The sequence below is a fragment of the Leuciscus leuciscus genome (assembly GCF_965113295.1).
Source record: "Leuciscus leuciscus genome assembly, chromosome: 1".
Classification (NCBI taxonomy): Eukaryota; Metazoa; Chordata; class Actinopteri; order Cypriniformes; family Leuciscidae; genus Leuciscus; species Leuciscus leuciscus.
This window is the reverse complement of record NC_138725.1, coordinates 35,415,623-35,438,898: the sequence shown is the minus strand read 5'-3', so window position 1 is coordinate 35,438,898 and position 23,276 is coordinate 35,415,623. Positions and strand designations below refer to the sequence as shown.

Here is a 23,276-nt window from a genome sequence, read left to right as displayed (position 1 = left end):
CAGATCCTCCAGGAGCGGGACTGAACCCCTCTGGATTACAGCCAGGCTGGATGTGTGAAAATATCGAAGAAGGGATGCACGATATATCGGCTATCATATCGGTATCCTCCAACATATTTAAATGTTTTATGTTATCGGCCTGATAAAAAAAAGTTTACAGATATTATAAAGCTGATAAATAATGGACTATTTCCTTCAGCTGAGACGCTTCAGATGCCACTGTTCAACATGAGGGTTTTGAGTTGCTTGAAATATGATTGGAATCACTTCACAAAAGGAAAATACGGTTCAGTGCAACATGTGCAGCACAAGTCTGTCATATCGGCTACATACAATTATAATGAGAACATTATAATTGTGTGCTTGGGACATGGCTTTTTATGGTGAGATTTGTTTTTGTAATCAGGCTCTCAAAAATTACATAAATATATCGGCCAATATATCGGTTATCGGCTTACAAATATAAAGAATTATCGGATATCGGTATCGGCCAAAATGTTCATGTTGGTGCATCCCCAATACCAAGAGTCTCTTATCCTAGTGCATCCATCAGTTGAACATGTGCAAGTCCTTGATTTAGATGTTTTATCCAGGACTGGTGTTCAGATGGTGCAATCTTTCCATCTTGGCTCACCTCCACCAGACCTGGGGCCCGTACCATGATGATAGTTGAACAAACTCAGGGTTATAGGGTTAGTTTCGCGTTGACAAAACCAATCCAATCAGGCGTTGTTGGTACCATGACGCTGATGATCAACTTTCTCTGTTGACTATGGCGGTGAACTCTGCTAAAAGCCAAACCACTTTCATGGTACCTAAAAAAAAAAAACCGGGTTGGCGCAAACTAAACTGAAACATACCTGGATAGCCACCTAAACCGGCTTCACGGTATAGGCCACTGGTATGCGAAGAGTCGCTGCTGGAGGGGGTGAGACTTTTGTTTACCAGGCTCTCAAAAATGATAAATTTTATTTTGGATTTATCAGCCAATATAGTGGTTATCGGCTTTCAAATGTTATCGTATTGGCTAAAATGTTCATATCAGTGCATATCTAATGCCAAGAGTCTCTTATCCTAGTGCATCCATCAGTTGAACGTGCAAGTCTTTGTTGTTTTATCCGGGACTGGTGTTCAAGATGGTGCCATCTTGGTTCACCTCGACTAGACTGTCTGCGAAGAGTCTCTTCTGAAGCACCCAAAACAAGACCAGTTCAGGGTTCAGTCGGCCGGAGCGGCTCTCATATCTCTCCCGTACTGCTTGAAGTACAAGTGCGAGTGATACTGAAGCTCAGGCAGCATCATCCGCACGCAGAACCCCTGATCCTGCAGCGAGAGGTTCCCCCGCACCTCGAACCCCACGATGGTGACCGACTCCGTCTGCCGCGGGCGCAACAGATCCTCGAGCTCCGCTGGGTGAACCGACTCCCTGGAGACGCATCTCCGCCGAATCCTCTCCGTAGATTCCCTGAGTTTCTCCGCCTCCGCTTTCAATCTGTCCAACCCGAACTGACCCACCTTCTCCCAGAACACTTGCGCAAAGAAGTCGTAGAGAAGTGTGTCCAGGACGTTCCACAAGCGCACTTTCGCCCGCATGTTCTCATCCAGCTCGGTCACGCTGTTTTTGGCACGAGCGTTGAGCCGAAGGTAAGCCAAGTCCTCATGCTCCAATCCCAGAAGAGCTCCTAACAGAACCAGGGATTCGTCGAAATGCTCGGCGATCATCACCAGGTGAAACGCCTCCTCTAGTTGCGCAAGGTCCTCCGGCCAGGAGCCGTTCCACTTTTGGTTGTTGAGCCCCATGTCGAAGCTCATGGGGTTCTTGGCTAATCCATTCCCGTGTTCCTTCGGGTCCCAGAAGGTCTCCGGAGAGTCCAGGAACGCCTTGAGTGCGGGTTTGCCTTCCCTGGCGGCGGCTCGGTGTGCGCTGAGGAATGCCGGGACGGTGGAGGTGTGGTATCTGAAGACCGACTCGAAGGTCTCGATCGGGTCTCGTAACAGCGTGATGAAGACTGTGTTCAGGGGCATCACCTTCCTCACCTGAGGCAGGTCCAAACGCATGTGGCTGCACAGCAAGTCAAACTGAGACGAACCCTCGGGCAGCTGGTCCACAAACGCTGCTCTAAATCTGAAACCGAGAGAGCCAGAGTGAAGAGCTTGTTTGGTTTAAAGCTCATTAACCTTTGAACGGCATTTAATAGTCTGAAGGGGAGATCAAGAATACGTTGTTAATGACTGACTTGCTTGATCCATCCACCCTAGAGAAATGTTTATATTCAGTGAGCGAGTTATACACTTTCAAGGCATGTTTTTTAAGGTAATTTTTGGGGCACCATCCGTTGCCGTTTGTCTCCAATTGTCTTTAAGCACCCTAACGCTGGACTATCATAAAAAAAAACTGATTAGCATGGTCCCACAGTAGTCAACATTTGAAGTGGATCAAAAAAGTTAATCAAAGTTGTCCTAAGACAAGAATGGGGATTGTTCAAAATTCAGGTATAACTTTAATGAACGGTTTTGATCCACTTCAAATGTTGACTACTGTACATTTACATTTATTCATTTAGCTGACGCTTTTATCCAAAGCGACTTACAATTGCTATATATGTCAGAGGTCGCACGCCTCTGGAGCAACTAGGGGTTAAGTGTCTTGCTCAGGGACACAAGTAGCCGTGTTCAAAACCACTTTGCTAGCAACGCATATAGACTAAATCGTAAGTATGCGTAAGTTATATTGTAGTGCATGTTTTTGGAGGCTCTTATGGGCTTGTATTTTTATCACATTTGTCAATTGGCACCCTTGATGGATTAGCATATTTAGCATGCTCCAGTTAGCACAATGCTTTAACTAATTTGCTGTCGAATTTGATCTTTCTCCATGGAAAAGTAGCTGCTAGCAAACCAATACCCAAGAAACATATCAAGATGGATTAGCATAGTTCAGTTACCCCCATGCATCTTTTTCCATTGACAGTCACTTAAAAGTAGTCGTGGATGCTAACAAAATACTTTGCAAGTAATGATCAGTATAATGATATTATAGTAGATATTTTGGAGGTTTTTAAAATTGTTCAATTAACTTATATTTGTCTTAAATTTTCTTTTGCTACACTAGATTAATTAGCATGGTCAACTTCATGCTCCATTTCATCAACTAATTTACTGCAAAATTGGTCAGCCATTCAAAAGTAGCCATGTAGCCTACTATATGCTAACAAACCAATTTGATAGCAACACATAAACCGTATTTCTTTTTCCTAATCATTGGTTTTGGAGGCGTTTATGGATTTTTAATTGTCTTTTGGCCCCTTAGATTTATTAGCATGGCACTAAATGGCCATCAAAAACATCTTTCTCCATTGACAGCGTAAAAGTAGCCATGTACTCTAACAAAACAATATGCAAATAACATAATTTGTACATTTTTCATTATATTATAGTAGATGTGTTTTGGAGGCTCTTAAGAGTGTGAAATATTTGACTCTTCATAGGTTCTAGTGAATCTGCTGCCTTTGACCAAAAACTGATTCAGCAGCTCATATACTTCCAGAAGATCCCGCACTGTGATGAATGGAAACAGGTACTCTGACTGCATGTGCTTGAACTTTTGCAGGATAGTAACCCAGCAAGCAGTAGCCGTAATTTCTCAGTCTAGGTCTCAGTAGACCCCGATACAGTCCGGCTATGAGTAACCCACTTCTAGGCAAAATAACCTTGAAAATGTCGTTTTGCCTAAATATATTGCGAGATGTATGATATTCCATCATGTTAGCTAAGTCAACAGTGATTACAAGGTGTTTGGTTTCATTTCTTTGACATGATCTATGCTATTTATAGCCCACTTAGAGTAAAAACTGATTCATTGTAGTTTTTGGCCAGGCAGTGCATGAGATGGTGGATATCCCATCATGTTGCCAATGTCAATAGTAGTATCTACAAGATATCAGTGTAATTTCATGACATGGTCAATCTGTGGTCATGATTTAGCTGTTAGATGGCTATTAGATGTCTTTTAAATGCGAAATTGCTTGCTGGGAAGTTACATTGTTGGGTGCGCTCGGTCGTACCTGTTTGGATAGTTAAACTGGTAGGTGCGGTGTGGAAAGGCGAAAGTGGCGCTCTCTCGTTCCCCGAGTCGAAACAGTATGTTCTGCACGGTGCTGCTGCCGGTCCGGTGTGTTTTCAGGAAGACCACGGGTGCCTGTGCTCTCCTGCGGCGCTCGGCTCTGGCGGTCGGTGTGTGTCTGACCGGTTGGTGTGGGACTGGAGTGTGTTTCTCGACGGCTTTTCTCTGGCTCCTTCGGTCTGCTGTAGGTCTCAGTTCATGAGTTCTGTAGGGGGAAACTTCAGGTTAGATGTGAGCTTTTCACGTGGGATCATTAGGATCTGAGCCAGTGCTATTTTAGTATCATTGAGATTTCCCATTGAGGGACATGGTGATGAACAAAAATATGAGATTCATAACTTTTGGATTACCTCAAACCACTAAATTTGCACCACTTACATGAGTACTAGAAACTTTTAACCGCTTTAGCTTGTTAATGACTCAGAAAGATGCCAACAATAGAAAACACTGTCAGCTTAACTTTTTTGTTTACCCATGTTTTAGTTTTTTTGTGGTATTGTTAACAAGCATAAATGTGCAGTAGATGCAAGGGGTGTGAGTTGAAGCAGACAATGACTTTAGTGAGCAAGTAGCACATATTGTAATATAATAGGCCAAATTAAATGTCAGCATAAGCACTTATCACAAAACCAGGCTGGGTCAAGCTATACGTTTCGCCCAATGCTGTTACTAATTCAAAAGTAGCCATTTACTTAAAGGAATAGTTCACCCAAAAATGAAAATACTGTCATCATTTACTCACCTTCAAGTTGCAACAAACCAAATTATGACAGAATTTTCTTTTTTGGGTGAACAATTCCTTTAAAAAAGTTTATTTACCTTACTTTCATAAAGTTATTCCAACTAGATTTGTTAAAAGTTAAAAAATACTTAATTGTCTATGTGGAAATCAGTAATCAGTAACTCAACAAGTTGAGTGAACATGAACTTATCAAAAACTTAAAAGTAAGTTCACCTTACTTGCATAAAGTTATTCCAACTAAACTTTGTTCAAAAAACTTTACATTTGTCATGTTGAACATACTTAAGTTTTTAAGTAAATAGAACTTAACCGAGTCGGTGCAAAAAAGATTACTCAAAAAGTTGAAATGAGTGAACAATTTTTTTTTTACAGTGAAATACTTGAAAGCACGAAATACATTTTATTATACGCAACGCAAGCATTTACCACAAAACCATGCTGGGTTGCAAACCATATTTGAGTCCAAATTACCTAGTAATTATTAAAATGAATAATTTTCTAGTGAACTTATAGTGTGGCTTCCTAATGCAATTCCAATTCCAATTCAGAAAACAGCTTTTGCATCAACCAGAGAAAGAACCCAAACCCCATGAGCATTTTTTTCATGCAGACTCTGCTGTGTTTCACTGATGTGCATCTGAGTTCAGAAAACCCCTCGCACATCAACCAACACTAGTTAAACTGAGTGTGGTCCACACCAGAAGATTTGCTAGCAGGTTCATTCAAACCTTCATCCAGAGAAACAGTGCTATTTAAAAGTTTTAGTCCTCTGGGTTTTAGTTAACTATAATAACCCTGCAGACATAAACAGCTCTAATGGTAAATCATGATTATCTGGCAACGCAAGGGTTCATGGCTTTGATTCCTAATGAATGCATGATATGTAACACCTTGCATTTGCTTCGGATAACTGCATCTGCCACATCTAGTTGTGTTTATCTGCCAGTATTGCAGTATTTGAGTGTGTTACCTGTTGTTCTGCAGGGAGTGTGTGGTCAGGAGCGTCAGCAGGAGGAAGATCAGCAGCGCCGCCAGTAAAGCGCTCACCCGATGCCTCCACAGCCAGCGCAGGCCCATCTCCACTAACATCTTCAGCTCTCTGAGTGTCTGAGGATCTGTCGGCCTCCTCTCACCTGTTTAATCCTGTAGGCCGGATCAGGAAAACACTCATCACACACTCCTCACGGCTGCTCTCTTTTCTCCACACACTGCTGTGTGAGTCTCACTGTGATCTGTGTGGGGTTTTTTTCTGTAGTATTTTTTTGTTTTTAAACAGGTTGGTTTAACATCATGGTCTTGTTAGCCATGTAGATGGTATATAGATGCTGTAATGAAACCATGAGGGCAAAAATCCCTGTGTATTCTGATGAAATACATTAATTATAAGCAGCAAATGTATTGCAAATATTTGTCTTTATATTGTAGTAGAGTTTTATTGTTTTTTTTGTTTTTTTTTAATGGAGGCTCTCATATTCTGCTGTCTTTGCCTTCACAGATCAGGATAGTCACTTGTGAAGCCGTTGAGACTGTCATACTGTATATGTCTCCAATAAATTGTAGTTTGTTAGGGTGAACGAACATACTATAATTTATAGTTTGATCAGTGACTCTGTTGATTCTCGTACAGGCCGACAGGAAATAAGACCCGTGTCGAGTTCCATGGCAGCCGTGAAGCATCTCTGATGTGCCACTGTGTTCAGTGAGACGTGATGAATATTTATCAATGGCGTCCTCTAGTGGTGGGTGAGTTATCTCAGCATTACTCTCTTCTATAAGTAGGCCTAATTAAAGGCACAATATGTAAGATTTTTCTTAAAATATCCAATAACCACTAGAACAATGTTTTACAGCGTTAAGCTCGATTTCCGGTTTAATTTGTAGAAACCATGGAAACACCAAAGACGCTTTAATATATAATGTGTTTTATTAGACAGGTGAGCAACCGTTTGGACACATTCATCGACAGATTTTTTTTTTCTTTTTTTTTTTCTGTAATTGTACTTTACATTGTCAGTTCAAGTTAAGTAAGTAGTTCACAAATTATACCTTTTTAACAAGTTTATTTTTGTGCATATTGTGACATTTTTATAAGCAAATCTCAACAAAATAAAACAATTTATTGATTATAATGCATGAAATATATGTTTGAAAACATGAAAACATACTACCAGCACTTTCTACAGTTTTTCTAAAAACATTACAATTATTTACAGCTTTTTCTTAGAACTTAAGGTTTTCTTGCTTTAAAATAATCAATGTCCTTGATTATCGTAAAAATAATGCCAGCATAAAAAAAAAAAAAAAAAAGGTCCTAATTGTCTTCATGCAAAATGTAATCTCTTATATGTTCTGTTAATTTTATGGTGAATATGAGCACGTTCTTGACAGGTTTTGTGAGATTCACTCACTGGGGTGGTACCCTTTCAAAAGATTCACCTTTTGTATCTTATTTACATAGACAGTATAAGAAATGGACAGAGTCATCTCATTGGAACTCAATTGAGGCAAGTGAAGCCCATTTTCAGCGATTTTTTAGGACTTCCGTTCCTGACGCGCAGACTCAAACTGAGCTTCACGACGTAGATGTGACGTGAGCAACCCGTCTGTCTTCTAGTGGCTGCATGAGAAATCTGAATCATTCCCTTCCGAATCTTGCAGAGACGGAGAGCGTGAGTAGGAGGTATCCATGAGCTAGGAGCAGGAGAAACTTTTGCTAGGTATTCTGATTAATTATTTTGTCATTTTGCCTCCACGTCCCCCCGATTGCCCGCGAGCTTCTCCTCCCGTCAATACGGTAATCTCTCTACTGTGCGACAGAGAGTCGTGTGGTTATGACGCAATCGTTAGCCTACTTTTACAAAAACTGTTTTTACGGGGCCATAACGTAAGCTACAAGGTAATGGGGCATTTTATACATTGTCGTGTTTCTTTAGAAATAAATAATGGACAAATGGAGTCTTTAAACGCCTCAGATGTAAAGTTATTCGCTGTCAAAGTGACGCCAAAATGAATGGGAGTCAATGGGGTGCTAACAGCAGGTGAAGTTCTGCTACAAGATGGTGGCACGCGGCCGGCTTCAACTTCCGGTCGACTTCCTTCCCGCTTGCTTATTTATCCCTAAAGGGTGCATATTAGTACCTAAAAGGTACATATTAGTACTTAAATTGTACATATTAGTACCTTTTGAACGGGTACATCCGCCCCAGTTTTTGTACCTTTTATACCTTGATATACGATATACATCTTGGTCTAGTTAGCCCCTGCTGGTAGATGCTCTAATGACACCAATATGAGAAATGCATTCTGATAAAATGCAGCACAAATTTATTGCAAAAATGTATCTTTATATTGTAGAAGATGTTTTTATGGAGGCTCTTATATTCTGATGTCTTTGCCTTTACAGATCAGGATTGTCACTAGTGCAGCATTTGAGACAAATATGTCACCTGTAAATATGTGAGGGTTAGGGTGAATGAAATTACATTTTCAGTGGAAGTTTTTTCTTCTCCTTTTTAACATTGTCACATGTTTATTATATATGTCACAGAAGCTTTAAAAAAAAGTATTGGTTTTTCAAAGTGTGCATCCCTGCATATGCTTTTAGGACTGATATTTCCCACAATCCTTTAGATTTGTAACGTTCAACTGGTTTATTTCATTTATTTAACTGTATTATGTGATTCGTATGGAAAGAACACACATTTATTATTGCATCATGTTATTGAACATTCCTGCATTTGTGTCACAACTTCCAATTTATAATATTTACATACTAAATTACAATTTACATTTTTTTTCTTACATTTGCATATTTTGATTGTGGTCACTTTGGAAACAAGTGTTCCGCCAAATGCTTAAATGTTAATTTTTTTTTAGATAAGTCTCATTTTTAGTATGTCTCCTAAATTATAGTATGTTTAAAATTATGTGTCAAAGGTGAAGAGAATTGTATTTCCATGTTTTTTTTGTTTTGTTTTTTTTTGCCATTCTCAGTGCAGTCAAAATAAAAGTCCCACTTCCAATACATCGGTCAAACAGAAAAACTTATCGGCCGATGCCAATATAAAAAAATACATTAAAAAAAGCTAAATATCAGTTGACCACTAGTTATAAAATCAGGACATTACTCGAAGTTTACTAAGTGTTCAATAACAGTGTAAAGTTCACTAACTTAAGGACTGCACAAAATACAATCTAGAAATAGTGAAATGAAATAATGGCATTAAGCGAATCAGGCTTCAGTATTCTCAGGAGAAGCTAAAGCTGAACACAACGTCTCGTTCCCTTCTCTGGGAACCGAGTTTACATCAGTAACCAGAGATGTTTTGTTACATTAATTGTAGCACAGTTTTCTGTGCAAAATAAAATTTCATAATGAGAAGCAAGAAATCTGAGGTGACACACCTAATGTATATACATGCATTTCCCTAATGCCATAATAGTAAAATACATCTATGTAAAATATAAAACACTAGGGGTGTAACAGTATATCGTGGATAGTGACAATATATATTGTGTATAATATAGTTCACCCAAAATAAAAATGACTGTGTGAGAAACAATTCAATTTTACAGAGTTTTAGTGTCAGTGCTGCATTAAACTACTGTATATAATGTTGAATATAATGTATAATAATGCAATGGGTTATTTTTACATTATTTTATAACCTACATTATTTTAAATATATCTAGCCAGTGACAGAGTGCATCCATATTCATCTAAAATAAGTTTTCAGCTTCAGAATTTTAATCAACAGTAAAAAAAAATTGTTAACCTTTTACCATATGTCTTGGAGTATCGCAATAATATCATGAGTTCAGTATCGTGATGTGTATCGAATAGAGACATGAGGGTATCGTTACACCCCTATAAAACACAAAAGCAAAGACCTGCTGAGTCAGTTGTGTTCCAGTGACTGGGGATCTTGATAAACCAGAGCAGAGCCTTTGACATCATATAGACGGGGTGGAGCATCTGCTCAAAGTATAAATGTTCTGCGCAGTCATACAACATGTTCACTGTAGCAGAAACAGACAGCAACAAAGCACAGAGACTAAAAGGTACTCTAATAATTATTTGATCATGGAAAAAGGTTTGAATAATGAGGTAAAGAGAAATTGCTTGTTTACTTAATGCTTTATTCAACCAATAGGCTACATTACATGTTCATTTTTTACTTAAAATGTATTTGTTTTTGTTTGTCAATGAAAGGCTAAAATGAAGAAGCTGAGAATCGTTCTGTTGGGTAAGCAAGGAGCAGGGAAGAGCGCATCTGGAAACACTCTTCTGGGTTTTCATGCATTTCACACATTGTCCAGCTCGAAGCGAGTCACTCAAGCGAGTTCAATGAGCATCTCCACTGTAGACAAACAAACAGTACAAGTGATTGACACTCCTGGATGGTGTGATTCTCCTCAATTTATGACTGAAATGAAGCCGGACATCATCAACTTCATAAACAAGTGCAAGCCGCATGTGTTTCTCTTGCTGCTGCCTATTGGCAGGTTTACCAACGAAGAGATAAAAACAGTCATGAATATTCTGAAGGAGTTTGGAGATGAAGTCAGCAAATATATGATTGTGCTGTTCACCGGAGGGGATGATCTGGAAGGTAAGCCCATTGAAGACTACCTGAAGGAAGGACACCCAGATCTGAAGCAAATCATTCAGATATGTGGAGAAAGATATCACGTCTTCAACAACAGAGACAAAACAGATCACCAGCAAGTCTCTTCTCTTCTGAAGAAGATCAATGACTTGGTGGAGAAGAATGAAGGAAAACGTTACACCATAGCCATGAATGAAAACAAGAGTAAACAAACACTTGAAGCAGATCATTCAGAGCCAGAAAAAAATAAAAGTCCTACTAAAAATGATGACCAAAGGAGCAGTTGTGATGCTGAAGAAAAAGAAGCATTGGTTGATAGAAAGTTGATGCAGAATATGGTAGAGCAAACTGAAGCCTTCCACAAGACACTGCTGAATTTCCTCAAAGCGATAGACCACAAGAAGGATGATATAATGAAAGTTGGCAAAACAAAGAATGAACTGCTTCCAGTGCAACAGAACTTATATCAAAATCAATAATTACAACAAGAATATTAATAATCTATTGGCTCATATGCACAGAACGGATTTTTGTGTGAAATTCGTCATCTTTGGTCATTTATACATAAAAAATAATACATTTAATTAAAAAAATCTGTCTAGCCAGATGATCATGAGCCATGAAAGGTGCAAAATCAAAATGTATTCTTGGTATCACTTTATTTTGATGGCAGGATAAAGCGGAGGGTAGACCTCCTGCCCTGCCCTTCATTATTGCTATCAAAATGTTTTATCTTTCAATAAATCAAGATGAGCCTATAACCACCGTGTTCAAAGTAAGTGTGTGTGTGTGTGTGTGTGTGTGTGTGAGAGAGAGAGAGAGAGAGAGAGAGAGAGAGAGAGAGAGAGAGAGAGAGAGAGAGAGAGAGATTTTAACGATCACTGAACAGTTTTTTTTCAAACATTATTTTGCTCCACTTTACAATTACAAATTAAAATGAAAATCAGAGTAAAATACTTCTAAAAAAAAAAAAACACGCTCTTCATTAAGAACAGAACACAGAGCATTATCACAACCCCACTGAACCCAACGAAAGCATTAAACATATTCATTAATTTGCAAAAAAAAAACTAAAAACTAAAAGAACATCTTGACCTGGTTTTTCCTCTATATTATTCCTCTGGAAAATATAAGCAGTAGCCTATATTATGCTTGTCCCACAATAGAATTAATGTGACATTTCTATTATATATATATATGAAGAGTTCAGATGCAAAAGCCTCTAAGTGCCATCTGAAATTTTCTTCTAGAATGATCATTTTTATCAAGCTCGTATATTTAAGTTAAGTAATTTCACTTAAATGACAATTAATAGGGAATTTGCATTGCCATTTAAGTGAAATTACTGAATTTAAATATACGAGCTTGATAAAAATGATCATTCTAGAAGAAAATTTCAGATGGCACTTAGAGGCTTTTGCATCTGAACTCTTCATATATATATATATATAAAATGACTACAAGAGATAAGCCAAAGAAGTGCAGAGTTTTTTTGTCTTTTGTTTTATAATACTTTTTTTGCTGAGTGTTACATAAACAGGACAGGTGACTTGTAATATCTAATTCCAAACAATAAGGACATTTGCCCTGAGGATAAAGAGGGGAAAAAAAAGCATTTTCTCCATATACTTTAGGCCTACCTGTTTTATTACTTAAGTTGATGAATTACTTTCACAATGCATTTATATAAAACCTCTCTTTCTGCACAAAAACCAATATGCCCATTAAGTCCAAAGTTCAACAGATGGCTTATAAAACAGGACCCATATATGGCATGTGAAATCTCAATATAAAGATAAAGATTATTTTAAAAAATATCCTACACCAAACTCCTCCAAACGTGTTTTTTCCTCAAAAGTTATAATCAAAATTAGTTTATTATGAAACTTAGTGTGCTAGTCCAACATGCTTGATGCAGAAAGATAGTCTTTAATAATTCAAAGAAGACTCAGGAGATTTGCAGTTATGAATATAACTACACTGTAAAGAAATGTATGTAACGTATCAACAGTAACTTACAGGCAACAAATAACCAGCAGGCTTTTGTATTTTATACCACAGAAAAATTACTGTATAACAAGTTTTAAGCATACTGTAGGCTGCATTATTATAGCCTACTATTTTTGTATTTATTTTTTATTTTATTTTTTTATTCGATAATATCGAAATAATATCGCCCTTTACCCATAAAAAATGAATCATGGTTCTTGTAATTTTAATTAAAAACATTCAGGTGATAATTAAAAAAATATTGTGTATATTTTATTAAGAAAATTTTGGTTCAGTTTTACTGAAAATATTGAGAACATTTCACCAATAAAATCAAGAGATATTTGTTTACGAATGTTTTTAAGGAAACATGAGGCTTGAATTGAGAAACAGATTCAGCTGATAAAATTAAGGAAAAAAGGCTACCTATTTATTTTAAGAGAATTAGCTCAATTATGCGGTTTTATATAGAGACACCATTGTTTTCCAACATTTTTCGCATATGGCTGGAAATGGAGAGTAAGTATTGAAATTAAGTGTTATTTAATGTGTTTTTGAGTAAAGGGAAACATCTGTTAATGTTTAATGTTCAGCTATGTTTGACATTTGAAAGAGTTTCAGTTAGGTTTAAGTTTTGATCGTTACCATTGTGCAGAAGAGTAGGGCTTATGAATAACTGCATGTATTAATAAAGCATGTTGCTTTGATCATTGAGCAATAATTTTGGTAATGATAGTGCAGTAACAAGTTAGTTGCTGTTCTATCTGCAGTCTTTTAATAATACAATATAACTCAAAGTCAAACATAAACAGGTTATTTCCATTCACACAATTATGAGACTTAAAATAAAAAAAGCATTTTTCATTAAAAATATTAAATTCATTGAGTCATAGACTAAATAAATTAGTGGATTTTACATGATTTATTCAGGTAGATTCCATGAAAGAAATCAAGCCTTAACTACTCAAAAATATTCTGTGTAATATTGTTACCATATTTTTTTTTAAAGTAAATAGCAGTGACATTTTTTAGTGTTATTGTCGCTTAATTATACTTGCACAACTACTTCTGCGTTCTACTTTTTACAACTCTGGAGTTTCCAGTAACAGCGTTCAGCACACCTACATAGGCTACGTGAGAATGCAGATTATCACTAGGTTTTATGGCTGCCAATTGACTAAAATAATCATATTCTCTGCGTTAACATGAACTATCTTGAGCCTGTTGAAATGTTCCAAAATATATTTTCTTTCCAACTGTGCATTCTGAGTAATAAATTAATATATTTCCCCAATAAGCTGCAGCAGTCCAGTGCTTGTCTTCTCATTAACAGTGTTTTTCTCTACTGATCATATTTCATACCTTTTGAGTTTACATTTTTAAATGAATTTGACTAATAAAAAGGATTGCTTGTGTGCGCTGGTGCTTTTATTCCAGTCTTTTAAAATAGTTGAATGAATGAATGTGCAGTAGGTGCCTGTTAATAAATTGAACGATGTTAAAGGGTTAGTTCACCCAAAAATGAAAATTATGTCAGTAATTACTCACCCTCATGTTGTTCCAACCCCGTAAGACACAAATTAACACAAATTAAGATTTTTTTTTATTAAATCTGAGAGCTGGATCACTCCTCCATAGACTTCTAAGGGATTTGAACTTGCTGGCCCATAAAAGTTATTAAAGAGATCATTAATATAGTCCAAGTGACTCCAGTGGCTCAATCTTAAGTTTATAAAGCGACGAGAATACTTTTTGTGCAAAAAAAAAAAAAAAAAAAAAAAACTTTATCCCACTATTCATTTCCTTCTCTCTGGCCCTCGAGTTAGTTCACGTAGTGTTTTAGCGCAGCGCTTCTGTGTTGTACGTCACACGCATCACACACATGACCAGCGTCGGCCAATAGTGAGCCTACGTGTGACGTGCAACACAGACGCGCTACGCTAAAACACTATGTGATCCAGCTCTCAGATTTCATCAAAAATATCTTAATTTGTGTTCCGAAGATGAACGAAGGTCTTACGGGGTTGGAACAACATGAGGGTGAGTAATTACTGACATAATTTTCATTTTTGGGTGAACTATCCCTTTAAATAGTGTTGTGTTCTTCTGTGCACATTGGCCAGTAGGTGGCGGTAGATGTTTGTGACGTGTATATTGAGAACAGAAGAATAAGAGAGTCTGAAGCATTGCACCAGCTGCTATCTGCGCTGTTCTATTTTGCTACTTTTATTGTTCATTAAAGAATTACATATTTAAGAATGCCTTTCATTCCTTCTTGATATAACAAATTGGCGACAAGGTACTTTTCTTTTTGAAGATGGCAGCTGTTTCTACTTTTTCCATGCCTTTTTTGCCATGTCCTGGTGAACCAACTATTCCTTTCAACACGTGGCTACGGATGTTCCAGAATTATTTGCTTGTTGTTGGTGCTTCTGGAGATGCATGGCCGGTCGAGCACAAACAAGCACTACTGCTACATTGTCTGGGGACTGAAGGACAAAGATTGTTCTTTTCCTTGCCGAATCAAGGTGATACGATGGAAGATGCGATTGCGGCCTTGAAAGTGCATTTTACCCCTCGACGGAACATAGTGGCTGAGAGCCGTGCTTTCAGGAAACGTGTTCAGGCACCAGGAGAAACTATAATTCAGTACGTATAAAGAATAAAGAAAATAAGACAATTCAGCTGCATAAGTTATGCATGCAGCAATGCATGTTGGGAGTTCTGTACTATGGTGGTACCCAGCATGCATTGCAACATGAAGCTTTGCATTTGATTATCACCATTTCTGAGATTCATATGAAGATTGTTGATGTCTGTGATTGACAAAATAACATGATGTTTTAAAACTTTCTCTGCATAATGTTTGTTAAAGGGATACTTCACCTCTGGAAAGATGAATGTGTATTTAAATTGGGTCATTTATGTAGAAGAAATGTGAAATTATTTTTGAATTTGGAGCTTTCTAGACTGAGAAAAGCCAGAAAATGTATTTTTGGCTTATGTGGATGAAAGACAACAACTCCCAGAATGCACTTGCTTCGCTGCCCTAGGAGGCCACTCCCAAGCCACACCTACTGGTAAGAGCGCGCAGTTAAACAACAAGGCTAGGCTACTAGTGAGTCTCCGTGACGAGTCTGCACGGGATTTCGAGATCACCCAAAATGTCTGGGATTCGGCTTTTGCGTTCTATAGTCGCCATTCATCATGTTAACTGTGGCGAGCAGGACGAGACTGAGGGGCGCGGGAGAACGGCGTGAGGCCGGTGACGTGATTAGCCTACTGATGAGCGACACCTGTGAGACGCACCGGTCTCGTATCTCTCACGGAGGAGCGGGAATTTTCTTAGCAATGCTAAAACGCACATCAACCGATCAATTGTTTAGCATTCATGTAAACACTACATTCAGATTCACCAATCGGAATGAATTCAGTTAGATTGAAACAAGAGATTTGCATGTAAACAATGAATGGCGACTGCAGAAAGCAAAAGCCGAATCCCGGACATTTTGGACGATCTCGATGGCCGGACATGTCCGGGAAAAAGAGGATGGTAACCCCTACTACTCAGCTTTCTCCTACTACTCAGCTTTCTCCACAGAACAAGAGCCTGCTAGCTTAGCTTCCAAAGAAAGACAGCTGAACTATGTGTACATTCTGTGAGTGAGATCCCACCCTCTATGGGCGGGTTGAAAACATGCGGGACAGCTCCTACTACCGGCTGTAGTCTTTAGCCTCTGGCCAAAAAAATCCTCAGATGATGCAAAATGACGATTTTTGCGTCATCGGAGGATTTTTTTCCAGACAAAAAATACATAAATCTCTCATCTCAGGGGGATATGAGGGTATAAAGCACGGTAATTCGTAAATACTACAGGTTTTCTACTAATACAAAGCTTAATGCTAAATCCTGAAGTATCCCTTTAAATTGTTCAAATTATATCAATGCTGTTGGAAAATTCACGTTTTACACATCCTCATGTGAAATCACAGGATTTTAATAATCTATCATATGGAAAGACTCTTATGATTACTACAGAAGAGATTAAAATCTGGATGAAAGTTTCTACTTATTTATAAGCTCTATTGATGAGATCATCAATACACAGCCATAAGCACCAGATCACCTTTCTCTTGCCATTTTTGCTATAACTATTGTGCAAATGTCAAGGGCAAGAGCCCAACTAAAGCCAACACTGATCACCATCATGGTGACTACAAAATAAAGAAATCAATTCTCAAAAATACCTTCTGATTATGAAATATCAGTCTGACTGATAAAGTCAGTCTGGTTAGTAATAAGTGAAGCTGGTAATGCTGTTTGTGGAGTTGTTTAATCCTCCTCTGCTGAGATCTTCACAGATTTAATGTCTTCTTTTCTCTTCAGTTGATTTCATCTGAGGCTGTGTCTGAAGTCAGTTGTTTACTGTAAAATCTAAGTCAAATTTACAAAAAAAAAAAAAAAAGTAAAATTATGTGAATTACTTTATGTGATTTTATGTGTTTTTGCACATAATGATATAGTGGAGATCTGTTAGTGTGATCTGTTATCTATTTGTGTGTCACCGTTGTGCTGAAGAGCCTGTGCTTCAGTGCTGGATGAGCAGAGAAACACTGATGATATGCTGCATGTTGCTTTATTTAAAGCAGTGACTGTGTAGTTGCTGATGCATTGAAGTTCTTTAACTCATTCATGTGATGTGTGCTGATTTACAGTACTCTTGTAAAATTTACAAGCTTACTGGCAACCAAAATTGCCAGTATTTGCTGTTAATTTTACACCATTTTGTGCAGGTCACATAGATACTATCTTGTCTCTTAGAATTTTAAATCTTATTTATACATGCAAATTGCCCCATAAAAGAACTCTTCATGAACAGACTTGAAAAGGGCCAATGAAAAAGTGTGTGGGGCGAATTGACGTTTTATTAAATGTCCTCTATCTCTTCTACAGCCATTATAAAATATGTTATCAACCAAAAAAAAAAAAAAAAAAAAAAAAAAGGATCCTGATAACTCTTCAGATCTTAGATGCATTGTCATTTAATGAACTTTGCAACCAAATGCAAGAACCCTACGGTGGCCGAGAGAGCTCAACGCGCTGCAACTGAAGAAAACACATGCAAATAGAAAAACACCTGCAAATTAAGAAAACATCTTCATCAGTTTCACAACACATGTGTGCTCCAAATACTCACAACACAACCAAATACAGAAACGCGCTGCAAAAGTTCACAACACAACCAAATACAGAAACGCGCTGCAAATAGTACAGAACACAACGGAAATGTTTCCGGGGAAGCCAATAAGTGACGGACCCGGCTGGGACGTGCTTACGGAGCTGTCTACTTTAATTTAATTTAATTTATTATTTTATTTTTGTTGCAAAACGTACAGAGATTACACGTTTATGACATACAACTTTGTATACAATATACAAAATGCATTTGTAATATGTTCAATGTCATAAGAATACTAATCAGAAAAGAACAAGCTGAAGACTAAAATAAATTAAAGAAAAAAAAGATAGAGAAAAAGAACATGAGGGAAAGACATCAGTTACATTGTACACATTCATGTTATGTTAAAATAAGTTTCATAAGAAATGTTAGAATGAAGGGTCCAAATCATAGACAGTAGGCTATATAAGAGGTCCAAATATGAGACGACGCTGCGTTGTCATGGGAACATCCCAGGAGAAAATAATGAGGAAATTACATTGGCTTTCGTTGCTCCCTTCATCAAGTCCGTTCCAAACGGCTACATAATGGCACACAAGTGCCCCGCTCCCTCCAAAGTGCCCACGTCAAGGGCTCTGCCGTCTGCCCTTTTAAGGGAGTAACGTTAGGGCATAGGTAATGCCAGAGAATGTCTAATAGGAAGAGAATTGGCACTCTCTGCTTACTTCCGGTTTCTGGACTGGCTGCAGTAACACGTCTCTGTCCATGCGGGGGCGCTCGCAGGCGAGTGCAGAATGAATGGAGGTCTATGGCGAAAAACCCTCAAAATCCACTTTTCTCAGGATATAATTTTTTGTCTAGTAATTTGAATGTTGTATTCGAAAGGAGATGCAAAGAAATGACACATTGCTGGGTGTTAGATTTTTTAGAGTCACTTATTTGGTTTAAAAAGTCTTTTAAAATGTCAATGACGTCAGAATGCTGACGTCATTAGCAGAATGCTAGCGTGTTATGGGCAACAACAACTCAAACTGTAAGAAATCGAAAAGAAATAAGTACTCGTTCATTCAACTTTCGACCTATAACCCATGTTGAACTTGCAAAACCTACAATAAAATCTGAGATTTCTCAACGGCAATCGGGTGAAAGAGACAAATTTAGCCGTCTAGCCCCATAGACTCCCATTCAGTCTGCACTCGCCCGCGATCACCTCCAGTGGAATTCTAATGGAACTGCAACCAAGATCGATACAATGGGGCTAATAGGAAGTGCCAAGGCTCTCCGTAGACGGGCTCTGGTAATGCTCACGAGCAATAAAAAACGTCCCAGCCGGGTCCGTCACTTATTGGGTTCCCCGGAAACATTTCCGTTGTGTTCTGTCCTATTTGCAGCGCGTTTCTGTATTTGGTTGTGTTGTGAACTTTTGCAGCGCGTTTCTGTATTTGGTTGTGTTGTGAGTATTTGGAGCACACATGTGTTGTGAAACTGATGAAGATGTTTTCTTAATTTGCAGGTGTTTTTCTATTTGCATGTGTTTTCTTCAAGTTGAGCTCTCTCGGCCACCGTAAATTATTGCCAAAAAATTACTCATGAAATAACACAAACAAATGTTTCAATGAGGTATAAGAACCCTTAATGCAAAAAAAGTTTCCATATAAAGAAAAATGTTTTAAACGACTAATACTTTCATGTTTAAAGGAGAACTCCGGTGAATTTTTAAGTTAATCTTGATCGTTTTACCTTTGTGAGTAAGCTAAAACGGCAGTTATGGGGGCATTAACCTAAAGAGTGTCTTTGTGCCTCTTAACAGACACAAAATGCAATTAAAATGTCTGTCCAACATGAACAGGGCCCTTTCCGCTGAAGTGGTTTGGGGAAAAAAAATCACGCGCACTTTTTCCGGCTACAACTGAGTTCCCACGGGACTTCAGCGCGAGACTACAGCTAGCCGTCTAAAACACTATTTAGGTGAGTTTAAACAATGGCTAAGTTGCTAAACGCATCTTGTTGTCATGTAAGGGCCCTGGTCATGTTGGACAGACATTTTAATTGCATTTTGTGTCTGTTAAGAGGCACAAAGACACTCTTTAGGTTAATGCCCCCATAACTGCCGTTTTAGCTGAATGGGAGCTCTGGGCATTAACTGTAACAGCTCCGTGTTGCAAGCACCGATCCGGTTCGTTTTTTTTTCTATAGACAGTACTCACAAAGGTAAAACGATCAAGATTAACTTAAAAATTCACCGGAGTTCTCCTTTAAGAGGTTCTAGTGATTAAGTTTGTTCATGTGCTGTTTCTTCTAACCTTTTCTTCTAAGAGGGTGCTGGTAGGGGCTTCCTTATTGCGTTTACCCAAATGTACACCCTTACCCATACATATACAGTATATACCCTTACTAACACATTGGCTGATGCATCATCATCTTGCACATGATAAATGTACAGTATATATAGAAATGTTCAAATAAATGCATATAGGCACACTCACATACAGTAATATAGGCACACAAAGCAGTAATAAGACTTTGATTTCATTGTAAATATCTGTTTTCAGAAATGTTTTGTTTATTTCTTTTTTATTTCTGTTGATCACAAACACTGTTACCCCAACACATATGTGAACACTCAGGATCAAACACATTCAACACTAACTAGGTCAATGCAATCATTCAAATATACACACAGACTTTGTTTTATGGTACTTGTTTTTATAATCAATATGTAATGTTTATACACAAATCTTTCTGCATTTTTATTATGAATATTCCACTAAAGCTTTTATTGAACAAAACTACATGAGATATCCTACAGATACCCTACAGATAGATCAGATGAGATTTGATCCTGATAACTCTTCAGACCTGTTAAATGCAAGAAAGAACATCACACTGATTTAAACGTGGGCAATAAATCTAACGTCACTCCTTCTTTACTGCAAATCAGGTGGAAAGACAATCAAGTGCGTGCATGTAACACTGGACAAGATATAATAACATCATAAAAGGATTATTGCCAATAAAAAACTTAAAAAACTTGCAGCCTCATCTTGTCATCTATTTGAGACAATAATTTGTCAAACTGTCAAGATGTAAAATGGGCTGGAACAAGAAAGCCCTTATAAACTCTCTTGTAGTGTCTCGTCTAAAGACTCTCTCATTCTAGGTCTCTGATAAACTAAGACAAAATGAGTGCAGAAGTCACAGGTCTGTAACAGATTTTTATTAATTTTTCAGAAGCTAAGTTTCCAGTTTGATGGATCTAATTTAGGATCTAATCCATTAATGGCTCACACTGATAATCTGTTATTTTAATATTGTAATGTTATATTCTCTTTAATAAATATCTAGTCCATTAAATGTTTAGCAACAATAGTTTTTTTGTTTTATTTCTCAGCACTGCTATTTTTCTTTCTTTCTTCATCTATATAGCGGAAGAAATTAGGATTGTCCTAATTGGCAAAACAGGCGTTGGGAAAAGTTCTACCGGTAACACTATACTTGGAAAAGATGTATTTCACAAAGCAGCGAGCTCCAAGTCCGTGACTAAGCAGTGCCGTCTGGCTACCACTCTTTTCAAAAGCATATCAATCACAGTTGTGGACACCCCTGGCTGGTGCGACACAGAGCTCTCTGAGGCTGAGATCACGCAGGAGACCGTGAAGTGCATCGACATGTCATACCCAGGACCCCACGTCTTTCTACTCATCTTGGCGATTGGCAACCGCTTCACAGCTGAAGAGAAGAAATCAGTGCAGCAGATACAGGAGATCTTTGGGGAAGGAGCTACGAAATATACAATGATTCTGTTCACAAAGGGAGACAACCTGGAGGATGAAACTTTTGATGACTTTTTGAAAGGGGCCACAGAAGATCTCAAAGCCTTAATTGCCAAATGTGATGGCAGATGCCAAGTTTTCAACAATAGAGATAAAAGCTATTCACAAGTGACCAAACTCCTGGGAAATATACAAGACATGGTACAGTGCAATGGTGGTGGATGCTATACAAACACAACATACCAGCTACTACAGCAATATAAGACAAGAGAGGCTGAGCTACGGTGGGAAGCTGACGCTGCTAGGAGGGAGAAGGAAGCCATAGAGGCTGAGCTTCACAGATTGATCAAAATGAGAGAAGAGGAGGAGGAGCGCCAAAAGTTAAGCGTATTTACTATGCTACATCAAATGGAAATTATAGAACGCATGAGTTGGCAAGAAGAAGAAAGAATACAGACAGCATTAAGTGTCCAGGCTGCAGAGCATCAGAGAATGATGGATCTAGAAAGGCAAAAACAGAAAGAAGAGGAGCGAAAGCATCAGCGTCACATGGAGAGCGAGGAGTTGAAGAGAAAAAACGAAGAGGCACAGCATAGACGCAGATTGGAGATGGAGATGCAGAGGCTTGAAAAAGAGAAGCAAGAAATATCAACGAGATATAAAGCAAAAAGTCATCAGCTGGAAGAGCAGAAAAGGCTGACAAGGGCTGAAATTGAAAAAATGGTAAAGGAAAGTGTCAGAAAAAATAACAATTGTGTAATTTCATAAAAAAGCTTTACTCAGATAATCATTTAATTTTCAATTTTAGCCTATATTATAGGTTTAACAAATGTGATTGTAAATATTCTACTGAATGCATGCTTCAACTGTGTTGTATTTCTCAAGATTTGTGTGGTGTCATAAACTTTTAGAAGAAACATTCCTTACAATCAACATTCATGATTATTATTCACATTTATTTGAAGAGTTCAAAGATACAGGAGCACATCAAGTTGTTTATGCTCTGTAATATCTTTAAAAGCAAAATAAAAAATGGATTGTCTTATCAGGGTAGAACATACTGTACATCAATTAGACAATAAGACCAGAGTTGCAATAAAACCCTAAGATATAAATATAAGTGAATTGCCACTAAGGCTTTTCTTACATTTCTAGGCCCTGTAATGGAATTTTTGATTTTCATTGATTTTCATTTATTTCAGTAAGACATTGAAATGATCCTTGCTGGACTGTACGTGGTCTGCCAACATATGACTAATGTGTGTGTGTTTTTAAACACTGGGAAACAGGTGAGACATCAGGAGGAGGCAGATTGAAAAGGGGCTCTGACCCCTAGGGTCAGAGGCTGTCCAATTTAGAACTTGTGAGTTTGTAAGAATAAACTCAGCAGGATTAGATGACTAGCAGAGAAACCTTCCCTTGTTTAGATAAGGACCTGTAAGCAGAAGACGTTGAAAGCAGTATAAAGGCTCCTCTGCCCTCCCTCTCGTCGTCACACTTGTTTCACAGACTGTACTGGTGACTTCTGTGTCTCAACTGGGCCTTCTTGCAAGAATAAAATACTTTTTAATGATCATTTGAATCTCAGAGTGTCTCTTACGCAGTTGATGATTGTTTAATTAATTTTTGCCACAACAGCCCATCTAGATATTCATAAGCATTTATAAATGTTAATTTATAACAATATTCATTTATAAAAATGTTAATCTCAATAATAGTGTAAATGTGCAATGAACAATAGAGAATGAGCAGGTGGTGCCAAACTGATTTCAGAAAAGCCTCAGTTTAATCTAATTTCATAGTAAGTTTGTACACAATCACACATGCACCAGGTTTCTAAACATCTGGCAAGTTTGAATA

The 23,276-nt window shown here is 37.8% G+C and overlaps 3 protein-coding genes across 3 annotated transcripts; 2 read left to right on the top strand and 1 right to left on the bottom strand.

Moving 5' to 3' along the window:
- Nucleotides 1–1,102: 1,102 nt before the first annotated feature.
- Nucleotides 1,103–6,033, bottom strand: LOC309495191 (galactose-3-O-sulfotransferase 2). The gene is made up of 3 exons (XM_082164821.1): nt 5,836–6,033; nt 4,065–4,328; nt 1,103–2,125 (listed from the first exon to the last, which is right to left on the bottom strand). The coding sequence occupies exons 1-3, from the start codon at nt 5,952–5,954 to the stop codon at nt 1,219–1,221; spliced, it is 1,290 nt and encodes a 429-aa protein (XP_082020947.1). The 5' UTR covers nt 5,955–6,033; the 3' UTR covers nt 1,103–1,218.
- A 3,863-nt stretch (nt 6,034–9,896) lies between these two features.
- On the top strand, nt 9,897–11,222 carry LOC309495245 (GTPase IMAP family member 4-like). Its single transcript, XM_082164919.1, has 2 exons — nt 9,897–9,972; nt 10,078–11,222. The coding sequence occupies exons 1-2, from the start codon at nt 9,949–9,951 to the stop codon at nt 10,951–10,953; spliced, it is 900 nt and encodes a 299-aa protein (XP_082021045.1). The 5' UTR covers nt 9,897–9,948; the 3' UTR covers nt 10,954–11,222.
- A 9,547-nt stretch (nt 11,223–20,769) lies between these two features.
- Nucleotides 20,770–22,503, top strand: LOC309495195 (GTPase IMAP family member 7-like). Its single transcript, XM_082164829.1, has 2 exons — nt 20,770–20,844; nt 21,070–22,503. Exons 1-2 carry the CDS (start codon nt 20,826–20,828, stop codon nt 22,182–22,184), a joined length of 1,134 nt encoding a protein of 377 aa, XP_082020955.1. The 5' UTR covers nt 20,770–20,825; the 3' UTR covers nt 22,185–22,503.
- Nucleotides 22,504–23,276: the final 773 nt, after the last annotated feature.